The 15,744-nt window shown below is 42.2% G+C and overlaps 1 protein-coding gene across 1 annotated transcript in view; it reads left to right on the top strand.

Annotated features, from left to right (window-relative positions):
* The window catches only part of dlgap1b (discs, large (Drosophila) homolog-associated protein 1b), a 91,854-nt gene that overhangs the window by 42,078 nt on the left and 34,032 nt on the right, over positions 1-15,744 (top strand). The window contains exons 3-5 of the mRNA XM_056434112.1: positions 8,150-9,262; positions 11,402-11,616; positions 15,466-15,643. Of these exons, the coding sequence (XP_056290087.1) occupies positions 8,201-9,262; positions 11,402-11,616; positions 15,466-15,643 (1,455 nt within the window). The 5' untranslated portion in view covers positions 8,150-8,200. The remainder of the gene's footprint in view (positions 1-8,149; positions 9,263-11,401; positions 11,617-15,465; positions 15,644-15,744) is intronic.

Here is a 15,744-nt window from a genome sequence, read left to right on the forward strand (position 1 = left end):
ACAGCACTACGCCGCTTCCACACAGTCCAGGATTAGGCGCCCCAGATTTCACAGCTCTTAAAAAAAGAATATAACATGAAGGTTATTATTGAGCACAGATTTAAATATGCATATCCAAGCAAATGGTAAACATGCTATTTCATTAGTTTGAGAGTTTACAGGCCCAGAATAGCCTTTTTTTAAGCTGTCACACTTTTTGAGTAATTGTGATAAACATGCATATTAAAGAAAGTAATTGAATCACTTACGGTAATTTTCATGTACATTCATGTTTAGAATGTAATGGTTGTCATTGTAGGGCTAAATCATTACATTTTGAAGTCTATTCTATTTATAAACTCAACACTCACGTTCAGATGATTGTCAAGTGTGTTTGTAAGGTGATGGGCCACAAGTAGCTTTAATATTATTACATCTTATCCATCCATTTGTTCACACTGGACTTACACCTTTTCTATCAAACAGTTGGACGAACAATGGTGGAAGAATCAATCTCTGCCTACTGTATGTGAACAATCAATATGACATATAGGGAACTTAACACCGTTATATTACTTTTATCATAGATAATAAGTCTTCATCTTGTAATATCTTTCTTATTTAGTGTTCCCAATCAAATATATCCTCTAAAAATAGATCTTCCTGGGTTTGGTCATTTTTCATTATTTCCTTGCTGGCCCTGCAGGATAGATACCTGAATATATAAAGCATTAGAAATGGCAACTTTGGTTGCTGTCCACTCACATAATCCCAGAGCGGCTGGTACATATGAGTTCTCATTAGCTGGGGGGGAAATCCATTTGTCACCATGGTGATGCTGTGTCCTCCCTTGTCCAGTTTCTTTGACTGCTTTTTATGGATAGCTTTATTGAATGTAATCTTTTTTTTAATGTTCATTGGCTTTTTTTCCATTTCATATATGAATAGGAGAAAAAAAAAAGGTTAGAAAAGTTTTCCCATCTTATAAATATCCTTCGCTTTACCAGATTGTTTCGCTTTTTAAAGAGAGATAAGAGAAGAGAGAATGAAACTCTCTCACTGTAATATTCTCTTCTTAAATTCAGAGGATGGGTTAAATTCCATGCATGTACCGTACCTGTGTGTGTGTGTATATGACGATTTAATTTTAAGTTTTAATCAAGTTTAATCTGATGGCTTGTGGATGTAGCTAATTTGGAAATGCTCAAAGTGAACTCATAATATTATTACCCTCTAAAAGACTTGGCTCCAGGCAATGAACTAACATCCATATTTCGTATCTATTGATACTTTTCATCCAGTTTGTTTTATCGATAATTGAAAAGAGAAAAATGTACTCCGTGAAAAAATATAGCCTTAAACTTTGAAAAAGTAAATCCTTAATCTCTGAATTTAATGTTGTAGATCGCCTCAAGGAATACTAACGGCTGACTTTTTTAAGCTAACATAAGCGGAAGGCAGTTGCATTTTGAAAACAATCGTACTTATTAATCCATAATTTTTTCATCAATAATGTTGTAAACTCAAAATACCTTCAAACTTTACAAATGCTTTTGTGTCATGGTTATCTCTTCAGCACACCTTGCTAGTTTTTTCAGTTCTACGTTAGCAAGAGAAAAATAATAGCCTAGTTTTAGAGGCCACTGCTTTGAACAAGGCCCAGCCTGGTCATTATATAAACTATGAATTTCAAATTCAAATCGATCATTATTGATTTCTTTATGTTGCCACGTTCAAATGGTAGATTTAAATCCAAAGTTGTTGTTTTTTTTACCAAGAATCCCCACGTTATCATAAGCATCCAGTCTTTGAAGATAAATTGCTATGCATTTGGCCTATTTAGATGAAAACTAACTACTCGTATGTGTTTTTTCTCATCATTTTATGTCTACATTTTTTGTCTCAGAATGTAATTTGTGTCTATAATGGCCCTTGTACACAGTTCTATTATGCTATTTAGGGGAAAACATAGGTAGTGTTACAAATATCCTCAGTGAGAGATCACATGAGTGCCTTCTCTAAAAAAGTTTCTTATATCTAACTGTAAATTTGACCTTTTAAAGTGAATGATAGGGGGCTATCTTCTTTATCCTTGACTCCCACTGTCTGCCCATATTGGATTCAACCTCAGGCCATATAATACCAATCTCAGTGGAGTCATGGCCTTTTGTTATGAGTCAAAGGGTTAGATCCACTCCAGTCTCCATGACTGACTACATTCAATTTATGAGAAAATGGACGATAGTTTTTCAGCACAGCAATCTTCGTCTGAACGCCTCTTTTGTATTATTGCAACTAATGTATTCCTACATACAGTGTCTGCAAGAAGTTAGAAGAAGAGTTATTACATATTTGTGGTCTTTCCTGGAAATTGAAATGAATATCAGATATGACCAACACAAAGTTCTGATACGTTATTGCTGAGCTGTACACAGGAATGTACTTTCAAACCTCTTGACATTACCTTCAAATTCCATTACCTCCATTGCTGCGTTTCTGACACTCTTTTTTGTGTTGTGAAGTATCCCGAGCGTCGGTGACAGCTCTGCCCACAGACAAACAGCACCAGTCTTTCTCTAGACTTCTTACGCCTAATTTGTTTACCTTGATCAAATAGACCTCATCACTTGAGGAATTTGTCTCCAGAATGTGTTTAGCTGGGTGTGAGCTATAACTCAGCACAGTCACTCCATTTGTCAGAGAGAGCTCTGACAGTCAGCCTAATTAGTTTGGTTGTGACAAAGGAGCTGTCTTGTGGAAACTGGGAACATCAATCCATCCATGAAGGCATGTGTTTTCATAATGCAGCCGATACAGTGAGCAGAAACATGCCTATAAGGCGTCGTCTGAAATCCCATCTACAACAAGACAATGATCTGTCTGGTTCAAAATAAATGCTTTTAAGACGCGTTGTAAATAAGTATTTGTCTTTCGGGTTATATAACATGTTTTGATAAAATGTCAAGCAAGTTCTTTTCATCCTTGGATAAATAAAGCCTGCATATTGGATTGGAAGCATGTTGGAAAACTGTCATGTATTGATAGAGTAAAGATATACGACCTGGCTTCTTATCTTCCTTGGTGTCAATTTTGAAACATCTTTATTAGACCTGTCAGTGATGGAGAGTGAATATGTCCCTCCAAGTAATAACAAAGATACTTCTAGAAATTTGCAATTGTATATACTTTTATCATGTCCTCTATTGCATTTGTAGACATTCCTTTATTTTATGAAACATCATATAAACTAAAACAAAATATTGCCTCGCTGCAGCCAGACAGGACAGTCAAGGAAAACAGTCATCTATCATTTAAGAGTCAATTTAACAGTAAGACATTAAGGTTGGTGGTTCTCCGCCTCTCCTGACATCCTTAAAAGCCACTTCTACATAATCCGGAAACAAAATAAAATTACCAGTTCCCTCAACGGCTTTTTGGCCCCCGGCTCTCTTTAAAATGCTCCACAGCATCATTCCCTGGGGATGTTTTTTAAAGGCACTGTTCACACATTCACAATGAGTCCATCCTCTCTGCCAGCTGCAGCTCTCCTGTGGGTTGGACTTGCCGTGAGAGTGTCTGTTAAAGTGCCTCCACAAAATAACTGAATATACCTTGTATGTGTATTTACTGCATTTATTGCATATTTATGTTCCACAATATTTTTTCGGGAAGATTTTCACGACATTGACTTTATTCTATCGCATACTGCTCGTTTATCTTTTTATCTTTATATTCATACGGTCAGTTCACCCAAGTTAAGTACACATGTTGTCAGCATCTGAACATACAGATAGTTTGGGGCTTTTATCTGAGAAAATGTTGAGCTATAGATCACTGAGACCTCTGTCATGACCCCATTATGGTGGACATAATTGGAATTTAGTTTTGTTTCATGAGTTCTTCTTTACTTTTGTCCTTTCTGTGGACTCCAGGAAGATTAGCATCCGCTAAGGCGTCAGCTAACGGGGATCCGGTTAATAAACAAAAACATTTTTTTGAAGTCAGCAAGGTCTGTAGACTATTCCGAGTTAATTTCATCTTTAAAAAAATGTTAAACACCACAATCTCACATCTACTGTACGATAGTGGCAGCAGAGGTCATCGAGGCATATTGCCTGAAACCAGAGGAAATGAAACCAAAGCTATCTGCATAACGGGATACCACCTGGGGCATACATATTGGCAGGATTCTTAGAAACTATTTTTACACGCTTGTCACTAAAATATGAGTAAAAACCCAGTGTGCAGTATGACGTTTTCAATCCAGCGTGTTTAAAATATGGAATTTAGGCTACATCAATTAAGTATGCAAGACATTAAGCATTTCGTGCAGGTCAGGAAATTAGCATTTTGGTATTTTCACAGTGAAATATGATTATTGATCATGCTGGAGTACTGTATCTTTTTGGTTTCCCAAGTACAATCCAGTAAACACTTTAAAGTATTTAGGCGACTGACATCCTTTTCTGTCTCGTATGTAGAAACATTGTGTGTGCATTTCCTCCCTTATGTCCAGTCGGTGCAGTAACATCATGCAGGATATTCTTAAATATACTTTACACATCTGCAGGATTAAAGGCAAAACGTCACTTGACCTAGAAATGGAGGTAAAGTGCTGTCCTCTTTCTTCCGCCATACAAACATAAAGACACATGCGGACACATAAGAACAGCCACGTTCACTGAGGTGATTGTATGCTCCATGGAGAGCAGACGCAAAGTGTTTTCTACCTTTGAAGAAATCACTGCTTCCCTTTAAGCGGGAGGAAGAGCCTTTTGTAGCCTTGTGGCCTCTGAACAAGCTCTGTAAACCAGGAGCTCCATTCTCCATCTTGCAACCGGCGTTTGATGTCAACTGAGGAATGTAGACGAGCAAGCAGCCATTTATATAGCCAGCAAGAGAAGCTGCAGCAGTCGTCTCACACTAAGGCCGATTGATTTCAGTGTGCAGTAAGTAAGTCAATGTTACTTTGCATTTTCCTCCCAACCTTTTTTTATTTGTTTTGGTAAGTCTCAAAGCTTGGGGTGAAGTGAAATAAATTAAGGGTAGATTTGACTACTGTGAGGCTGGCTTCAAGTTTAGCTCCTGAGATAGGTGATGGAGGAGACAAAAATCTATTCTCCATTATCTCATCTGAGCCCAAAGAAGCGTGTCATCTAAATATAATTCAGCCTGCTGTGCTGATGCAGTGCAGGCGTTAATTGACATTAACATTCATAGCCTGACTTGTTTGATCTACTTTGTTTGCACACCTTGCTGTGAAGCACACAATCACTTTAAATGTAATGAAGTGTCTGTAGTTTTTGCAGCCTGTTAACACAAAGTATTGAAGGAGCATGTTTGTTGGTCTCCTTGAGGTTTGTTGTTTGTTGTTTTTGTGTTGTGGAAACTTGTGTTTTTGAGCATAGTAGTTTGTGTAACTATTGTGCTGCTGGTGTGAATCAAGTCAATTGACCATTCGCAAAGTCCATCCCACTAACAGTAATTGTCCAATCAAAATTGAGCAATCGGAACTAGTCATTGCACACTTGTCTAATGTTGGATTTCTCCAAAGTTACATGTTAAGGCGGTGTTCTTGAGGCTCGAGTAATTTGGGTTTGGAGGGTGGTGTCCTGTTTTAAGTCTTTCGAAAAGGCTGCTCTAACTTAAGCTACATTCATTAGCATTTATGGCTAACTAGGTTAAAACCGACAATAGTAAACAATCATTACCAAGAAGGAAAACATCATAAAACTAACCACATTCGTTTTCATGTTTAAAGGTTATGTTAATGAAGCCCTTTGCTTAGTTTTTGTTCAATGATGTTACTATATTTCTATGTCTGTGGCTCATCAACTAGTGGGGATGCTGACTTTAGCTTTTTGCCATTATATCATGCAGTCATTGAGTGCATACTAATAACCCCTTTTGCAGGGTTCTTGTTTAAGGGTCAACCAAAACATCAAAAAGTCAGACTGTTTTTGACCAACTCCTGCAGACAAAACAAGCCTCTTTAGCTCACGAACTATAACTATAAAGCCAGGGCATGATGGGAAATGACTGATTGGCTCTTCGATTTGACAACAAACGCCACGTTTAGTAGAAAATCATATTTATTTTTCTGTGTAATTATAATACTTAAATGCTAGATTGTTGGCTATTTGTCAATAAAAGTATATGAATATAACCGCCAATTAGCAACATGCACGGAAAGACCAATTACAACCTGTGTGTTGACGAAAGTGTTGTATTTCTATTTCAGAGGTATAGTATAGCCTGTGCAGTTGTTGGTGTGCTATATTGAGGTTGACTTGGCCAGACAGGTAGAGACACAATTGGGTCAGTCAGCTACGATGGACATGGAGCATTATACAGAACCACAGCTGTCTGTGAGCTTTCCTCATGTCACTGTAGACCACACCTGACGGACACAGCAGAACCACCAGATACTTTTCTTTTTGTTGATAACCTGCACTTTACAAGCTAGCAGCTATATAAAAATGCAGCCTGTCAGATACACTATCTATTTGTTTGTCAGTATGTGTGTGTGTGTGTGTGTGTGTGTGTGTGTGTGTGTGTGTGGCTAGCAGGCAGAAAGCCAGCATGACCCAACTTCAGCTTTAGTGCAGGGCTGCAGACAGCTGTGCCACAAACACGCTGCTGTGGATCACCGCGAGGGCCTTTTATTTAGGTCACATTCTGTGCTCCAGCGGCCAACAGAAGGGATCTATGTCAACTGCAATGAATACCTTGAGTTGGACACAGCCCACTTTTTAAGTGCCCTGCGAGAAGCGGACACTGTGCGTGTCTGTGTGGTATGTGACGTGTGCTTTGTGTGGGTTGACAATGTGTGAGTGAATGTCTTGCAGATGGGGTTGTGTAATGACCACGATATATATATTTATTTAATTTACACTTTTAACAATACAAGTGTAATATATTGGCTACATTCTCTCCCCACAGTGATTTGATCCCCCGGTTAACGAGGAAATTGCATGAATAGTTTCCCACAACTTTTCAATTAATCCAGCATCCAGTTTATAGCCACGACAAAAAATAATAGATCTGACTCACTCTGTATTCATTACACACCGTGTAAGACTACATGTGTCCTACACAGTGTCCTCTGGTTTCAGTATGTAAAGAACTGATATGAAATGTCATTCCCCTGCTCTGCCTCTCTTGTTATATGTCCTACCTTCGTTTACGCGTCCCCTTTCTCCTCCTCCTTTTTAAAAATATTTTTTTATTTACCAACAGTGGCCTTTGGTAGAGTATTATAAATCGCGGTAATGAATTCCCCGCGCAGACTCGGCCACACTGCCGCCACAGTGCTGCAGCGCGGTGCGTGGGCTCTTCTTATCGTCTCGTTAGCCTCACCTCCGGTCCATTGTAAAGTGTGCGGGTTCAGCGGCTAACCAGCCCCAGATGGGTAAGGAGGGCAGTTTAAGGGCCCTGATGGATGCCATTGTTTTCATGTCACCATGTAAGGGAAAGGTCGTTTATCGCCGCTTGCCTCGACCGGCCCCAGAAGCTGTCAGCTGGGTTTTACTGGTCAATTAGTTTGCCCTTAGAGTAAAGCGAGCGGTACAGAGGAAAAGTGTAGGATCAGGCTGTGATCATTTGTTGTGTTTGTGAGCAGGTGTACTGTAAAGCTAAAACAAATGCACTTTTTCAGTACTACAACATGTTTTACAGCGGACACCTATGTGTCCGCATTCCCTTCACAATCACCAATTTGTAATTTCTAACAGTACCCTGAACAAAATAGCGTACATTAGAAATAGATTTGAACTCTTCCTGAGACCCCTTCTTCCTTTGTTTCTCTGTTTCCTCGATCTCCTGTCACTTTTCATTGACATCTTCCAGAGAGGACAGAGAGGTGGTAGAGGAAGCTTTAGATTATATTTGGATGGTCCAGGATCACATGCCAAATGGCTGCTATATTTAGAAATTCCCCCTTTTGTCGTTTCAAAGGATACAAATAAAAGAATATGTCCAAGTCTCATCAACATCATTAATTTGTCTCATTTGTGAAGGGGTGCCAAAAAGCATCTTCAAATTAAATCAGAAGAAGATTCCGTGCTTTAAGTATATGCAAATATGAGATATTTATAATTCTGTTTTCTATCTCTCTCTCTTCTTGTCTGTTTGTCGGTTTCCTCACGCCTCTGTGTTTCTTTCTTTTTAGAGCTGGTTCTGGGGCCTGTGCAGCCTGGATGCGCATGTCCACTCGGCCACGATGACGATGAAAGGCCTGTCCAGCAGCCGTAGTCTCCACAACACGGTGACCTGCGACGCCTCTTATGACTCCATGACCCTGGGACACTCGGACCGTCGGTCCTACTTCCTCAACCCCGGGGAATCTCATCCGACGGACCGGCCCTGCTACACCCAGCGTAACTCCTTCCAGTCCGAGTGCAGCGCGTACCCTGACTTGGCCAGCTGCACCTTCCCTCGCAGACATTACAACTCTCACCATGAACTGAAGGAGGAGTGCAGCGCTGTGGTGCCGTACACGGGGAGCATTAAGGGAGGTGGAGAAGGTTGTGGAAACTACAACCGCATCCCTTCTAACCTGCTCGAGCAGTTTGAGTGCCAGGCGCCGGTGCGCCGCGAAGGCTACCACACATTGCAGTACAAGCGCACTGCAGTGGAGCACCAGCGAAGTGACAGCCCTGGTCGGATACGCCACCTTGTTCACTCCGTCCAGAAGCTTTTCACCAAGTCCCACTCCCTGGAGGGGCCTTCGGGGTCTGGCGGTGGAGGCAGCGGGAGGACGAATGGCAGCAAATCCAGTCCCGACGACCCGCCCTCTTCTTCTGGCACCCTGAAGCAAAGTAAGCGCGGTAAGAGCAAAGACCGCTCCAAGTCGGAGCCGAAGATGCGCACCGCCATCTCGGGCTCCTGGAGCTCGGACGACATGCTCGCCCGAGAGATGTGCCTCCACCACCATCGCCACGGGGGAAGCAGCGGAGGCCTGCCCACACGGGTCATGACCATGGGGCGCCATCCGGAGAGATGTCAGTCGCAGTACTTCATGGAGTCCTACAACACCATCAGCGCCCACTCGCTCAAGACGTCGCGCGGCAACGACGATGTGAAGTGCTCGACGTGCTCCGGGGGCAGCGGCGGAGGTATGCCGCTGATGGGAGCGCCGGATGGACAAGTGCAGCTGAAGAAGAGCTCATGGTCTTCGACTCTGACGGTGAGCAGAGCGAGAGAGGTTTACCAGACGGCCTCGGTCAACCTAGATAAAGCTCTCGTGAAAGCCGAGCAGGGACGCACCTGCCACTTCCTACAGGTAGGAGAGTTACAACAGCCCCACGTCCGCATGTCATGCTTCATGCTTCATGCTTCCTGCGGTGCCAACTGCTCCTCCATGCTCCTGTATTCCCACATGTATCTCTGTTTCTTTGTACGCATGCCTTTTAGAGGGCACGACTGGAGAAGCAGTGGCCCCATCGTTTCACTTCAATAACTAGAACGGGCACTCGGTAGAGCGCATACCTTCGCATATCACAAGATTGGGCTTTGAATTATGAACATTTTGGCATTAGTTGCATGCCAATTGGACAAAAATGTATCGTGCTATGGTCAAAAAAAGATGTTGACCTTGACCTTTGACCCGACCAATTCCAAAATCTAATCAACTGCTCCCCGGATAATAACCAATCATCCCACCAAATTTCATGCGATTCGGTTCAATACTTTTTGAGTTCTGCGAATAACACGCATACAAATAAATAAATAAATAAATACACGGCGATCAAAACATAACCTTCCGCATTTTCAATGCGAAGGTAATTATTGGTCACGTGTTGACTTCAGACCGAGTGTCTTCGGAAAACATTCAGCAAAGTCATAACATTTCATCCGCTGTGTTCGTCTCCATGTGCATGGAAATATTTACACGTGAAGTCATGTGGTGCCATGACAGCTGCACTGCACGGGACGTCAAATCAATTGTCTGACAGGTCAGGTTCTTAAACCAGCATTTATGTTTCACAGTATACAAGCACAGTTCTGGTGCTGGTCACAGCAGTGTTGTGTGTGTGTGAGAATGAGAGCGAGTATATCTTATTCACTGAGCGAGAGTAGGGTGCTACTTTAAGATTGGAAAGAGCCAGAGGTGAGGACACAAAGAAATGGAAGCAGTCACAAGCTGAGGAGAGAGATGGATAAAGAAGCCAGGCAGGATAGATGTCTGCATGTGCGTGTGAGTGTGAGTGTGTGTGCGTGTGTGTGTAGGTGTGTGTGTGTGTTTTGTCTGAAAAGGACCAAAAGAGAGTAAGTAAGGGCAGCAGAAGAGGGCGTGAATGGGGATTGTCAGAAGCAGAAAGCGAGAATGAGGCAGCATAAAAGAGCGAGAGAAAGTTCTGTGTGGCTTTGTGCATTTCAACAGCCTGGAAAGTCGAGCGAGCAGATCAAGGAAGGATGTTGTCGCTGCAGTACGGAAACGTTTTCCCCAGCCAAAAAAGAGCCATTGACTTGTTTTTTCTTGAAAGAGAGACGGAAGAGAAAAACAGGCTTTCAAGGTGTGCAGCCAGAACAAGTTAAGCTGTAGACCCTTTTTCTTATATCCTCAAAACAAGACGTGCCATTCGTACTATCCTTTAATCCGTATTTGATAATAATTCTCACATGCACACATCTAACTAAATACCAAAACGTGTGCAACATTAACAGAACATTTAAGAATGGATGCACTATACTGTGAGGGGAATGACATTCAAAAGAATGCCTCTATTATTTATGTTCAATTTGTTTCCCCTTTTTCTCAGAAACCCAGTTATTACAATCCCGGTCTTTCCCAAGGTGTTACCACAGTCTGCAGTTGCCCCTGACATCAAAGTCAGCTCTGTTTCCTAGTTACGCACCAGTCTGTTGAATGACTCCCGCTCTGGATCTCATTTCTTTCACTTCAGAGCTGGTGCCCTAACAGCCACTCTCATTGGGACTGCAGTGGTTCTGCTGAACAAAACCCCCTTTGTTTCCCCTCGCTCCATGTCTATACTCTCTCTCTCTCTCTCTCTCTCTCTCTCTCTTTTATATTAGAGATGGGAGATAGCTTTGCCTCCTTTTATTTTTACCTTCATTAGTGCGTGTGAAAAGTCAGGAGAGCAAACCGAGGCCAGGGCACCGCAACGTTTTGTCAACAACAACAAAAAATCTCCGCTTTTGATATGTCGCATGCATCACAGGAGAGACAAAGGAAGGCCTCTGGCACTCACGCGCTTATGGTATGATGAAGCTGGACCTCGCATTGATACGCTTATTATTGAATGTTTTCAGGCATGAAGTGTTCGGTGTGATATTTGTATCAGGGCATGTTGCAGTCTTGCATTTATATTCATGTGGAAGTGCATCTGTATGAGCTCTCGCGTCTGGAAGGTGACCTGTGTTCGCTCCTTCTTTACATGGTCTCACTTCGTGTCGACAGGTGCCTCAGGATGACTGGAGCAGTTTCTCTCCGCTGGGGAAGGATGACGAGATCCCCTGCCGACGGATGCGCAGCGGCAGCTACATCAAGGCCATGGCAGAAGAAGACTGCGGCGACTCGGACTGCAGTCCCAAACCCTCGCCCAAGGTCCAGGCACGACGAGCCAGCTACCTGAAGGCCACGCAGCCGTCCCTCACAGAGATGACCACACTCCAGTAAGTGTGTGTGTGTGTGTGTTTGTCAGGGCTTAGATTGTAATTATATATCAATTATTCTGTGAATTTTTTTTTTTTTTAATCAGATGTCAGAAAATGAAGGAAAAAAAAAATTCCCCCCCCCCACCGAAACGACCAACACTTTTAAATTAACCAGAATCTTTGACTATTTTTGCTTGAAAAAGGACAAACAATGAATCAATTGTTGTTGTTGAATTCTATGTCATCTACCTGATCACTTGATTGACTAATTGGTCCAGTATTTAAACGTGTCCATGTGTTGGATGACTGTTTGCCTGCCTGTATATTATGGTTGAGTGTGTCTACAGTGTCTAAACTTCAAGTTCAAGAGTTCACAAGATTCAAGAGGCCTGTTGATGTACTGATGCCTCTTCAAAAATGCATTGTGGGGTGAGAACATGAAAATCTATCTTTAAAAATCAATCTGAGGTCAAAGGCCGAGCTCCATCATTTGAAGGTTTAAATCGAGTTGTTTCTCGTTGTATACGTCGTTCTCAGCTCGGACGACTATTTTTGACAGCGTGAGCTCAGAAGGTTTTAAAGCAATATTAGAGATTCATGACTTAAAGTCTTGGAACACATCAAGCTCACAACATTGTCCTCAATTAAGTCCACATAAATTAACTTAAGCTAACACAAGGAGCCCAATGGTTATGTTGATTTTTTTTTACTTCAAAACTACTTTTGAAGGAATAGACCACATTTCAGAACTACATATGTTTGAATTAATATGACATATATTACATTTAACATTGAACTAAACAAGTTTAATCCTGATATCTGCAGAAATAAATGCATTTGGGGAAAGAGCATGCACAGTTAGAAAGAAAAACCATCAATCCCGTTTTACAGAGCAACTTCCTGTTTTGACTCGTAGTAATCATGCTTGTTTCAAGTTTCAAGTTTCAAGTTTTTATTGTCACATCCCCTTTTATACATACAAAATCAATTCGTGAAAAAAATATGTGCAAAAAAACTCCACAGCAGTAGAAGAAAAAAAAAGAATGAGATGAATATAACTATATCCACACAAAAAAAAAAAAGAAGAAAGTGTGCATTTTTGTGTGCAATGACGAATATTACAGGTGTCCTCACTTTTGGTTTTACCTCAAAAGCCTGAAGAAGTACAAAGACACAAGTTGTAAAACAATCTAAATTGTAGGAACGTATCACAATGACATATATCCGTTTACTGTTTTCATGACTGGACATGACTAGTCATGAAAACTCGAAACACTGAAAGTATTTGGAGCCCAAGTGCTGCGTTGCAACACAAGGCTGTGACTGATTAGCTGTGTCGTATACAGAGATGAGAAGAACACCAGTGGGTGCTCAGTCATTGTTACTTGCACAAACACAAGCGCACGCACACAACCTTATGTAAGTGCAAGTGGCGCAGCTTGGGGCCCACTAATGACTTGCATTTGGCCCGTCATCGTCTGATGGAACCCAGCGGAACAAACCGAGCTGCGGTGCTGCACATTGGAGATGGAGAGCGGGCAGGGAGCAGCTGACATCTTGTTTTCGCACTGATCTTTTGGGAGCTGGCACATGTCTGTGTTACACTCCGCAATAATTCAATAATCAGCTTTGTTGTTCTATAACGTTTCGGAGACCTTTTTCTGACCATTTGTCCTTGACTAGTGAAGAACTGCTCCGGAGGAGTTGTGGAATTTGTTGAATCTCACCAAAGGCTAACCTCATCCTTTATTAAAATACACAGTGCACAGTGCATTTAAATAGCTGGGATTATTCCTGGCAGACAAACAAGTTAAGGAGAAAATGACATCCTTGTTTGCCTCAGTCACTCACAGTCTGCTTTCTTTTTGCCGCAAAATTCATTTATTCCTGGCCTCGATTTCATCATCTTTATTTTTTTTTATGTCTCAGCGAGAACAGACATGCTGAATAATGGGTTGCAGTAATCACATCTCCGTCTTTCTGTCCTCCCATCCCTCCAACCACAGTCATCACTCCCCAGACCGTTATTCAGGCAGTGACAACGAGGAGGAGGAGGAGGAGGGGGGGGGGGGATGAAGGAGAAAAACTTCTCAAATGAGGAAGCAGGAGAAACCCACCGACTGGAAAGATGAGGTGAAGCAATCAAGGGGACGAAGACGTGATGAAAAGGGAAGAAGTGAGACGAGAAGGAAAAAAAAGAGTCCTTGAGTGCCGCGAACGCTCGGTAATGGCGTGGAAATCAACACTCGGCGGTGGCTGGCCCTGATCCTTGACTGGCAGGGAGGAACATGTGTTCATTAATGTCACTTGTTCGATAGAGGGACACCCAGGGACAGACTGAACTTCCCCCCCATAGGTGGTACTGATTACAGGCTGGGTCTGCCATTCAAGTTGCCACAAAATACATCATTGGTTCTGCCGATAATCAGCCCCACAGGGAAATCAAGAGAAGATGTGGATGGAGATAATGGTGTGAAGTGGATTCTTCCTTCCATGCACAGTCAAAGACGTCATACCAATCTTTGAGGTTTGAGATTTGCAAATATGTATATATTTTATTCCTTCAGTTGAATAATTTACTTTCTCATTTCTCTATTGACCCATTAGATTATGGAACCCCAAGCATGAAAATAGATAATATTGTTTAATACTAGCTGAAATATGCATTAAAAGCACAGTGCTACTTTGGACTTCTTTGGAGGGAAACCTTTAGATTACAAAAGAATGAACTGGATTTATAAAATGAACCGGTAAGCCTGACTAACCAATGCCTTGATACAGGTGCTTTCAGTAGATTCTGCTCAATATTTTAAAGGCCCGGAGGATGATTTGTACATCGAGATATATTTTATGATTAGTAACTGCTTTTCCAAAATCATCACTTTTATTCCCATCTCAACAGCTCATCTGTCCTTTTATTACTCTGGCTCTCTCCACTGTCATCTCCCCTTCATTCTTCCATCCAAGAATGAGTAATCCAGTTTGCTTTGCTGCAGTAACCACACTCTATTTTAAGGAGGAAATACATAATTAAAGCAGGCCTGACCTGGAGGCATAAAGTCATAAGAGTTGTGTGTGTGTGTGTGTGTGTGTGTGTGTGTGTGTGTGTGTGTGTGTGTGTAAATCCTTTTTATATTCACACAAGTAAACATAAGGGACAACGTGTGAAATAAAGGGGATATTGGATCTAACTCCTCACAGTTGATTTGAGATTAGACGTTGCACTTTGTTTTCTGGAAGTTGGTTTGCTCGGCCACGATGTTCATGGAGAGGAAAGCGAGTCAGCTTTTTGAGTTTCATTTCCCCTGATTATTAAATTGTTTTGCTGGCATCCGACTGCTACACACCCTACACACACACACACACACACACACACACACACAAACACAAACACACACACACATATAGGCATGTATGCACATAGGCGTGATGCATGCTGAGCGATCAGAATGGGGGAGGTGAGAGCTAATGAGACACCTATTCATCTTCCCTGGAGTCGTGTTTGTGCATTTGTGTGTGTGTGTGTGTGTGTGTATCTTCGGTTGATTACGTGAAGGTCATTAGCTTGAGCATACTTCACAGCGACGCACACATAGTTCCCTCCTCTCCTATGCGAGTGCTCTCCCCGCCAAGTGTTGAAGAACGTGCTTACAAGGCGCTTCAAGGACAGACCTAAGCTACTGCTGCTGTTTCTCAATGCTGCTGCTGCTGCTGCGCTTGTTGATTAGATAACAGGGTCTCCTCAAGCAATCGTGAATTGATCCGCATATTTCGCTTTTCACCAAGTTCCTTTTTCTTTGCTTTGACTTTGACTTGTTCTTCTTTTCATGTCCCTCGTCTTTTCTCTCCTTCCTCCTGTTGTGGCAGGATTTCCACAGAGCATTCACCCAAGCTGCAGATCCGGAGTCACAGCTACCTGCGGGCGGTGAGTGAGGTTTCCATCAATAGAAGTCTGGACAGCTTGGACCCGGCAGGGCTGCTGGCCTCGCCTAAATTCCGCTCACGAAACGAGAGCTACATGAGAGCCATGAGCACCATCAGCCAGGTTAGTGGCACCCAGCGGCCTGTGGCTCTCTAAAGGCAGCCTTTATTTAAACCCTCTGTACCTCTACTGCTATGTCCAATACGATCATGTAAGGGGGAGGA

Source organism: Pseudoliparis swirei, chromosome 16 (assembly GCF_029220125.1).
Source record: "Pseudoliparis swirei isolate HS2019 ecotype Mariana Trench chromosome 16, NWPU_hadal_v1, whole genome shotgun sequence".
NCBI lineage: Eukaryota > Metazoa > Chordata > Actinopteri > Perciformes > Liparidae > Pseudoliparis > Pseudoliparis swirei.